Below are 10,310 nucleotides of genomic sequence, written 5' to 3'. Positions count from 1 at the left end.
ACAATTTAATTTAAGTCTCTAGCGTCATTGGTTCATGAGATATTTAGGGTTAACCAAAATTTTCACCTTTTTTTAAACACCTAATTTAAAAAAATCTGCCCACGCAATTTTATTAAGAGCCCTTTCTTCATCTTTCTATCTGTATAAAAAACATTATTTGAAGTCGATATCTCTTCTGGTTCTTGAGCTATGGAGGACGAAAAAACGTCGCTAACGTACGAACGTACGTTCACACGCACGCACAGACATCTTTCTAAAAATCTTTTATTTCGACTCTAGGGACCTTGAAACGTCCAGAAATGTCAAATTTTACAATTTGACAAATCGGACCCATTACAATAACTTCCTATGGGAAGCTAATAATTTAAATATGGATAAATACTCAAAGGAGAAATTGGTTAAGGCGAAAACTGCTATTAATATGACCTGGAAACAATGCTTCATGAATAAGTCCATAGCACATAGTAGCAAGTTTAAAGTATTTGAAGCAGTAGCTGAGAGCATATTTATATATGGATCGCAGGTATGGGGATGTAAGAAGTTCGCTTGAAAAACTCCTAACGCACTTTATAAAAAGAATATTTCATTTGCCAAAAAATACGCCAAACTACGTAATAATGCTGGAAACGGGTCTCTCTCTACTTTGTTTATAAAACCATTGAAGTTGCAAGCGGACTTCTTGCTTAATGTTTTTAAAATGAATGATTTACGGGTCGTGAAAAAAAGTGGCCATAAAAACCATACAAGATCAAAACAGTTGGTATCGAGAGTGGCAAGAATTTGCTAAGGAATTTCAAATTAATTTTAATTTACCCATTGAGGATTTAACAACCGCTAAAAACATCTTGTATGAAGTCATTTTAAAGGTTGATGAAAAATGTAAAGCTTAATATATTGCTGATGCGTCTAATTCCTTGTAGAGAACAACTTACAGCAGATTAAATCATAACCGTGCAGAGAACAAGTATTTTAAGGATTCCAATAATGTCCGTGTGATTTCTATGATGGTCAAACTACGTAGTGAACAAATAGATTTAAATTTCAATTCACACAGACCTGATTTACCCCTAGAGTGCAATATGTGCAACTTATCAGAAAGAGAAGATATTGTCCACTTCTTGTGAAAATGTCCCATTCTCAGAGAATACAAATGGATTTTTTCATAAAAGCCTTTTTATCGGAAGATCAAATGATAAGTTTATTGAATGCAATGAATGTTGTCAATCTTTACGAATTTTGCAAAACTGCGCTTAGATATAGAAGTGCTAGGTTAGGTTAGGTTGGAGTGGCTGTCCAGATGTCATTGACGCACGTAGACCTCAAGGGTCCATTGTGATACCACTAATGAGGTTACTCATGGGAGAGTAATGAATTTAAACTAACTATTTTGTACTTTTAATAAAGTTAGAGAGACGTTTTGTGTCATCGTTGCCAGTTCACTGGTGTTATCGAAGAAGGGATTACCGAGAAAGTAATTCCTTCTAATGGAGAGTGCTGGACATGTACATAGAAGGTGTTGGACTTTTACCTCTTCCTCCTCGTCCTCGTCCATGCAGCTTCTACAGAAGTCATTTGTGTAGACCCCTAGCCTTAGAGCATGTCTTCCTTTGAGGCAGTGTCCCGTTATTACTCCAATTGTAGAGCTTATACTTTGTCTGCTCAGTGATATCAAGCTTTTTGACCGTTTTAAGTCAATACTTGGCCATATTTGCTTGGTTGCTAAGCAGGTGGTACTTTGTGACCATCTAGCATTTGTTGTTTCTATAGAGCATATTGCTTGAGAAGATATTTGCATGTAGCAAGTGGTGTTCCTATGTTATGTTTTTGTCTAACATAAGGCAGAAGTGTTCAGTTTTTGGCGAGCTCATTGGCTTTGCAATTTCCCGGAATGTCTCTGTGGCCCGGCAAATTAGGTGAATGTTGAACTGTTCCGTCATCTCATTCAGAGATGATTGACAATCGTGGACTGTTTGAGAGTTTGTGGAGACAGACGCAAGAGATTTAGGAGCGGCTTGGCTGTCTGAGAAGATTCGTATATCCTTACAAGATATAACGTTTTCTTTGAGCCAGGATAGTGCTTCTTTAATTGCCATTACTTCTGCCTGGAATACACTACATTGATTGGGAAGTCTATAGGATAGACTGAGATTCAGTTGTTCTGAAAAGATACCACTTCCAACTCCGTGATCGGTCTTTGAACCGTCAGTATAGAAGTGTACCGCATCGTCTTCCAGGGGTCTCTCTTCTTCCCAGGAGGATCTTGAAGGGATGGACACATGGAAGCTTTTACCGAATACCATTTTTGGGGTGATATAGTCTAAGCGATCTGGGATAGATCTGAAACTGTCTAGAATAGTAGTATGTCCAGTATTGTTACTGGTCCATTGAGAGGTGGCTCTAAGCCTTACACATGAGTTGGCAGCCACCTTTTTGGAGAAGATGTCAAGTGGTGTTAGGTTCAAAAGAACTTCCAGTGCTGCGGTTGATGTTGTGCGAAGTGCTCCTGTGATGCACATACCTGCTGACCGCTGGACTTTGATGAGCTTATTTAGATTTACCATCTTGTTCAGTGCGGTCCATCATACGAAAGCTCCATAAATGAGTATCAGTCTGATTACCGAAGTGTATAGCCAGTGTGTTATTTTTGGGGAGAAGCCCCATTTTGATCCTATGGCCTTTTTAGAAGTAAAAAGCGCTACAGTAGCCTTTTTTACTCTTTCATCAATATTTGCCTTCCAATTTAGTTTTTTGTCTAAAATGAGGCCCAAATATTTAGCTTGGTCGGAAAAGCTTAATGGTATTCCTCTAATCTTGGGTGGGCTAATCTGAGCAATTTTATATCTTCTCGAAAAGAGTATTAATTCTGTTTTGTGTGGGTTGACGTCCAATCCACATTGCTTAGCCCATTTAGTTAGCCTGTTTAGGGCATTTTGTAGGAGTTCCGAGAGAACTTGGGGGTGCTTCCTAGATACGGATATCGCAACGTCGTCAGCATAGGCAACCACCTTAAAACCCTCTGCTTCCAATGCTGTAAGTAGGTCGCTTACTACCATGTTCCATAAAAAAGGCGAAAGGACTCCACCTTGGGGAGTGCCTCGATTCACCGATCTGGTGGTAGTAAAACTTCTCATGTTAGAAATTATTGTCCTGCTTTTGAGCATGAGACTCATAAGATCTATGAGTGACTTCTCTAATATCAGCTTATCCATTGCTGTTGTGATCGCCTGGTAACTGACGTTGTTGAAAGCTCCTTCAATATCTAGGAACGCTACCAGGTTATATTCTTTGTATTCGAGGGAATGTTCAATAGTACGTACCAGTGAGTGAAGTGCTGATTCTACTGATTTACCCTTAGAGTAAGCATGTTGAGCTGTGGAAATGTGACATGGTTTTAAATTATGTCTGATATAAATTTCAATCAATCTTTCCCAGGTTTTAAGAAGAAAGGATGATAGGCTGATTGGTCGTAGATCTTTAGGGTTAACGTGTGAGGGTTTCCCTGCTTTGGGAATGAAGACTACTTTTGCCATTCTCCAGGCTTTGGGAATATATCTCAACCTTACACAGCTTGTCAGAATGATTTCCAATGGTGGAATAATCATGTCTGAGCATTTTTGTAGTTCGGCCGGAATGATTTCATCTGGTCCTGGAGATTTATATGAATCAAAGCTGTCTATGGCCCATTGCAGTTTTTCCCGCGTTATTAGATCAACTAAATCGCTTGTAGAAGCTTGAGACTCTGATGTTAAGTCGTTGAGTATGTTAGAACTACCTGGAAAATGGGTGTCTAATAACAGATTAAGAGATTCTTCATCTGTGATAGTCCACGTGCCAGCTTCTGTCTTTAAAGCACTGGGTATTGTTGGACTTTTTGAGAGAAGTTTCCTGAGTCTTGAGGCTTCTGAAGTATTTTCTATTTTACCACAAAAAATTCTCCAAGAAGACCTCTTACTCTTTCTTAATTCTTTTTTATATTGCTTTAGAGCTTGTTTGTGTAAGTCCCAGTTAGAAGGAGATCTAGTGTACTTAGATCTGTTGAAGAGTTTGCGACAGCTCTTTCTGAATGGTTATAGTTCTTTACGCCACCAATAAGGTTTCTTTTTACCCTTTAAAATGGTTACAGAGCTCTCATTGATTCATTTAAGGCTTCGGTGAGATCATTTACAGAAAGGTCTAGTTCATCTTTACTGGAGGAGCTTTTAAGAAGGTTGTGATTAAGCAGTTGTGCTAGTACTTCCCTATAACGCTACCAATTAGTATTCCGTTGATTTCGGAATCCCGTAGATGTATTTGCTACATCTTTGCGCTCAAACTGAATGTATTTGTGGTCAGAGAAGGAATTCTCTTTTGAGACATGCCAGTTTGAAATCATATTGTGGATCGAGTCAGGGGTAAGTGTAATATCAAGTTCCTCTTTCCTATTCTTGGTTACAAAAGTGGTTTCATTACCAATATTAATTTGAGTAGGTTAGTGCTTAGTAGATCAAATAAGTATTTATATCAGAGCTACCCCATACCGTGTGATGGGCGTTAGCGTCTGAACTAATACTGACTTATACCAAGCAAATATAAATTAATCAACCAATTATAACTCTTCGTTGCTTGCTTCACATGAAGTACCCATAAATATTTATATTACCATCCATTACCTTTTCTTAGGTTGTAGATCTTCAAAATTTGCTCCATTTGGAGGTATAAAATTTGTAAATTGTCGTTCATTTAAAATTCAAATTGTGCCCGTGAAAGGAAAATTAGGCACTCGTGATATTTTCCACAGAGCCATGCTTTACCTTTTGAACGGAATTGATATAGACAATATAAAAGTCAGTCTTATTTTTTAAGTTTCAGTTGTAAGAAAACACGACTTACAAATTTTGGAAATAAAAACACAAAAACCTATGATGCACAACCAAGCAATTCGAAATCCTCTTTTGCATGTCGTTAAAATGCAACTTTATTAAGATAACTACATAAGAAAGTAACGTTAGTAGATAATACATACATACATAAGTACCTAAAACAACATCAACTTCTAAGATTCAACATCACAGAAACCAGCCGCGTGTCTTGTATTTTTACAGCTATCCTAGATTGATTAGTTATTTACAAAACGATGCCGTTTATTGTTAGTTAACTGTATATGTGTGTTCGTTTTTAAGACAGAACACCCATTTGTTGGAGGCAAAATTTAGCTGTTAACATTTTGGCTTCCTTCTTGGTGTTTCCCCCAGTTCCCGGATTAAATACCTGTCCGTTTACATTAACACTAAATACAAAAAGCTTGCTGTGAGATGGACCTTCATCCAATACTAATTCATACATGGGTGGTGTCCATTTTCTCTTCGAAGACAACTCATTCAGTAGACAAACAGGATGTTTACTGTCGATGGCTTGTTTAGCAGTCGCTTGGCTACCGTTGTTAGTGTTCTTTTTCCGTTTTGACGGGTTGGCTGCCTGTTGTTGTCGAATTCCATTGTTAACTTCTTCGTCTGCAACAAGGCCTCGCTTGTCTAACTTAACATCTAGTAGAAGTGGCTGCAGAGATCCGGTTTTTTCGCGGCCAAGTCCTTCACCTGGTTTCCAGCCCATTTTCTTTAGAAGATGCATTCCCATGCCACCACTAACTGGAACAGTTGAAGTCAATTGGTCTTTGCGAGCCCATGCCTGTGTGCCTTTGGTAAGTTCGCGGGCCGAAAGAATGTTTGCACCAGTGCTGCCAGTAAATTGTCCAGGCATGTTCTTTGACGATGCCCATGAAGTCATCTCTTTCTGAGAGGTGTACATCATTTTTATTGCTTCACAATCCATTGGGTTCTCTTGCAGCCGCCGCATTGCACTTAGTCTCTGACTGATTATGGTCGAGACATCCATATTGGAAGCAGCTACTGGAAAAATAGCCGGCGCTGGAGCAACTTGGCTTGTTTCCATTGCAACAACTGGCGCGACTGGTGGTACGATTGGTGGTGATATCAGTGGTGCAATCAGTGGTGCAATTGGTGGCGCAATTGGTGGCACAATTGGTGGTAAATATGGTGGCACTGTAATTAAATCTTCTCTAGGTGTTGTTGCCACACTCTCGGCCACATTCGTAGCTATTTCATTGGCCGCAGCTGGTTTAAATGCAGGCTGTTGCTCCACCACCGGTAGTTGTTTTTGAAAAACATTTTTTGGGACACCTATAGGCTTGGAAAGAACTTGTTTTGCAACAGATGGTGGAGGTGTCGGTGGTTTGGGTTCCTTTGCAGGGACAGGCACCCAGCCTTCTGTGAGTCGATGTTGCTGTCCAGACGAAACTGGAAACTGCATAGTTATAGCTTTCTTTTGATCAGCTGTCTTTGGTGCAATGGGGGTTGCGTTTTTAATATGCATTACAATGGGCTCGCGATCCTTGAGGACGAATGGATGGTGGAAAGCTTTGGCATTTCCTTGCTTATCAACATCAGACTGCTCATCGGATGAGAACTCCGATAGATCGTCGTAGTTCTCACCTTTGCTTAGTTTTTTGCAAAAATTTGTCAGATCTTGCACCGTCTTGCCACCATAACGCATCTTCATGAGCACTTTGTCCTTAACTTCTTCGCTCATGCCATCACAGCCAGGCAGAGAGCCGCTTTTGAACATGGTAATAGCGTTCTTTCGCGCTATCTCTAGTAAGCGTTTCTTGTCGATTCCCAAGCTGGATCTTTCCTTGGACCGCGATCTAGTGCGAGTTCTGTGGCGAGATCTAGATCGGGATCGTTGGTGATGGTGATGATGACGTTGGTGATTTTTCTCAATACGATCTCCCGAGTAATAACTGTTGCTGCTTCTGTAGAAGGAGTTCCGCTGGCGTTCGTATTTCGATGACCGACTAGTAGATTCAGTGGTGTCCCTGTCTCTGTAATGACTTCGTTCACGCAGGTATGTTTCCTCATCTGAGAGGGAAATATCAGAACCCTCCTCGACTCGGGTGCATTTGCTGAGACGCTTCTCGACTCTGCTGCGAGTTTCACGTTTGCTGTGAGACTTTTCAACTTTAATTTCAACTTCATCTGAAGGTTCTTTTTTAATGGATTGTTTTATTTTGCTAGACGAGGAGGAATCAGCCGCCATAATTACAGTGCCATCAGACGCAGCTATTATTTTGTCTTCGTCCTTTTCCTTCGATTTCTTATGCTTGTGTTTGTGTTTGTGTTTTTCACGCTTAACTTTGCTGCCACCAGCTTCAAGGGACTCATTTTCATTGTCTGATTTATCACAGTTATCTTCGGTTTTTCGCTTTCGTTTTTTACTTTTCTTGTGCTTAGACTTCTTGTGTTCCTTTTTGGATTTCCTTGAAACTTTATCTATGCTTAACAATTCTTCAGGGGGGGTTGCATTAAATACCATAAAAAGTTCAGCAAGGATTTCATTTGACGATTTGACTGGAGCGATATTTTTCTTCTCGTCGTCCACTTGGGTTTCTCCATCAGGATCTTGCAAATTTGTCGAATCCGGCAGCAGAAGTTTTGGGTTTAGCTTTTGCTCGATTTCTGGATCAAGCTTTTCTTGTTTTACTTTAACACTTTCTATGAGGGGTTCAGAAGAAGACATTTTTTTTAATTAAGTGTTGTTTACATTAATATATTCAATATTTTAAGATTAATTTTATTTTCTTATTATTGAAAATTTTATAACTTGGTAATTGTTTTTTTCATGCATTTTTGAAATGACATTTGCTGTTGTGACAGATAGCAAATATGATGTGTTCAGTAACATTTCATAGGAGAAAGTGCATTCAGTGGAATATGGCAGGATTTCGGTAATCACAAGTGTTCTGGTCTTTTTTTAACAATTGTTAACATTGCTATTATGTCAAACAAAATGTGGTAAAATGTCATTGTTATCAATTTTTAAAGTTTGTTAGAAATTGTTGATCTGTTAATCTAAAAACTAATATTATTACAACTTTAAATCGCGAAATAAATAACAAAAGAAATATTGAACTTGGATCTTAACTTGTTTAGGAATTTTAATAAAAAATGATGATTCATTTCTTGAATCAAATGTTAAGTTTTTTGAGATAAGTATGAAAAGCAAAGAGAAGAATCAAGGAAAATATTGGTTTATTGATCAATGAAAATGTGTGTTTCGATTTAGATAAAAAAGGCTTTTAAATTCATTAAAGCAAAGTTTTGTAAGATTTAGTGAAATTTTAAAGCCATTTTTAGCAATTTACGAAGCTTAAAAGATGATTTACCTAATTTAAAACGTCTTACTATCTCTTATCAATTTTCTAAGTTTAAAATCACGGAATGGCTACTTTAACTTTTAGCAATTATCCTCATAATAGAAGTGGATAAAATGGTCCAGTCAACAGTTGGGAATTCCAATAAATAGGAATATAATACGTTTAAATATATTTGGATGCTCTTTTTTTTAAGAAAATGCTATTAGCAATTTACTAGTTTTTGAAACGAAAAGAAAGGTTTTAAATTTTCCATTCCCTTAGTTAATTGGTTAATATTTAGCAAATTGCTAAATATTTACTATTAAATTGTTAAACCCTTAACAATAATTTGTTTAAAATTATTTTCTCCGAAGAAACAAAAAACAGCATTTACGTATTACTTTGACAGTTCAACAATTTAATTCAGCTCACGAGGTGAGTTGTGGATTGTATCAAATCTCAACTATTTGACACTTCAAACAATGAGTTTAGGAACGATGTGAAGACGTAATATTGGGAACGTTCAGACAACATTAGGGACTTCATTTGCAGTCAATTGCATTCTGTGAACGTACATTTTGACCAAGGCAACTAGTTAGTTTTTCAACTGTCATAATCCTCAAACTTGCAACTTTACTGCACTGTCTACCGCAAGTTCACTGTACAAAAACATTATTGTCTACAAAACACTCCTCAGGCTAGCTACAAATCCATCACGATTTGTATATTGTATTGTATTTATTTCTCTTCCAATTTATTAAGAAACTTTTTTACACAAAAGATTTAATGGAATTGTGCAAATAATAAATAATTCATGGAGTAAAAAAGTTCAGCTTTCAGTTGAATTAAAAAACATCCTAAATTCTCATTGTGACATAAGTTCGCTTGACTTGATAGTTAGGGAGATTTTTCTTGACTAAATTTCCAGTCAAGTTTCCAATAAAGTTGCCTTAATTGGAAGGCAATTTGTTGGCAGCTGGCCAATCATATACTAGAAAATTGCCTTACTTTGAACTCCTGAACCTGCGCATTGTACCAATCGTAACAATCTTTCACTTTTAGCAATGACAATAATTGTTCTTAACAATGTTATTTATTTCACTGCCTTACCATTTGCAACAGAAAATAGTCTTCTACGTCATAATGGAATTTTATGATTCAGAAATTGAGCCCAGAACGAAACCAGTATCCCAAATTGATCCAAAAGACTTATGAATCTTTTTCGATAACAGGTATTTCACAAAACACTTTTTACTTTTACTTTGCAAGTTACGTTTCACCAAACACAAATTTTCAAAGAGGCAATTATTCAATTGAAAAGATTTTACCAAACTTTAATTTGCAAAGTGCAAGTCTTTTCTGTAAAATGAAATATATAAATAATAGAATTTTGAAAAGCTTTTAAGTAATATGAAAAGAGAAATTTTCATTTGCAAATAAGATTTCGTTTCGCACAAAAAGCATTTTTTTAAATTTTGACGAATGTTCCAAAGAACATGAATTTTGAATTTTGCATAACGTGTTGATTCATCTTGATTTCGAAAATATCTTATTTTGAACAGGTTTTTCTAAACCATCGACATTGTAACCATATTTTAATGGTATTTGACAGTTTATAGCAAAAAGCTTTTCTTTTGAAAAGCATTTGTAAAATAATATTTGGTCTTAATAAAAACAATCTAGGATTTAAAAGTGAAAAGTGTTTAGTGAAATATGTCTGTTAATAGAGCTAACATAAGCTTACTTAAAGGCCAACTTTGAAACACACCGCTCTGAGTATTAAAGAAGCTGGACAAGTGTTGGTGAGGAGCAGTTCATACAGTCGATATACCTAGGTTTATAAAGTTTATAAAGTAGTGTATTTTGGTTGATAGCATTAAGTTTGCATTTCTTATCAACGAAATATTTTGCTATGCTGAAGAGTGCGAAGACTAAATTCACAGTTGAGAGACCAGAGTGAAACCCAGCTTTGAAGGTTGGGTTAGGATTAACGGAGTGATGCAAAGGTAGAAAAACATCACACTCGGATCCGATAAATAAAGGATCGAAGTGAGATGTTTTTCCTAAACCACCCTGATTTTTATGTGAATATTGGAATATCCTTAGAAGGAAAGGATGGGAC

General features: G+C 37.0%; 1 protein-coding gene across 1 annotated transcript; it reads right to left on the bottom strand.

Moving 5' to 3' along the window:
• Positions 1 to 4,897: 4,897 nt before the first annotated feature.
• Positions 4,898 to 7,692, bottom strand: LOC129940885 (protein Son). The gene has a single exon (XM_056049407.1). The coding sequence runs from the start codon at positions 7,570 to 7,572 to the stop codon at positions 5,155 to 5,157; it is 2,418 nt and encodes an 805-aa protein (XP_055905382.1). The 5' UTR covers positions 7,573 to 7,692; the 3' UTR covers positions 4,898 to 5,154.
• Positions 7,693 to 10,310: the final 2,618 nt, after the last annotated feature.

This window comes from Eupeodes corollae, chromosome 1, assembly GCF_945859685.1.
Source record: "Eupeodes corollae chromosome 1, idEupCoro1.1, whole genome shotgun sequence".
NCBI lineage: Eukaryota > Metazoa > Arthropoda > Insecta > Diptera > Syrphidae > Eupeodes > Eupeodes corollae.
Note: the sequence above shows the minus strand (reverse complement) of the source record. Positions and strands in the feature narration are given on the sequence as shown.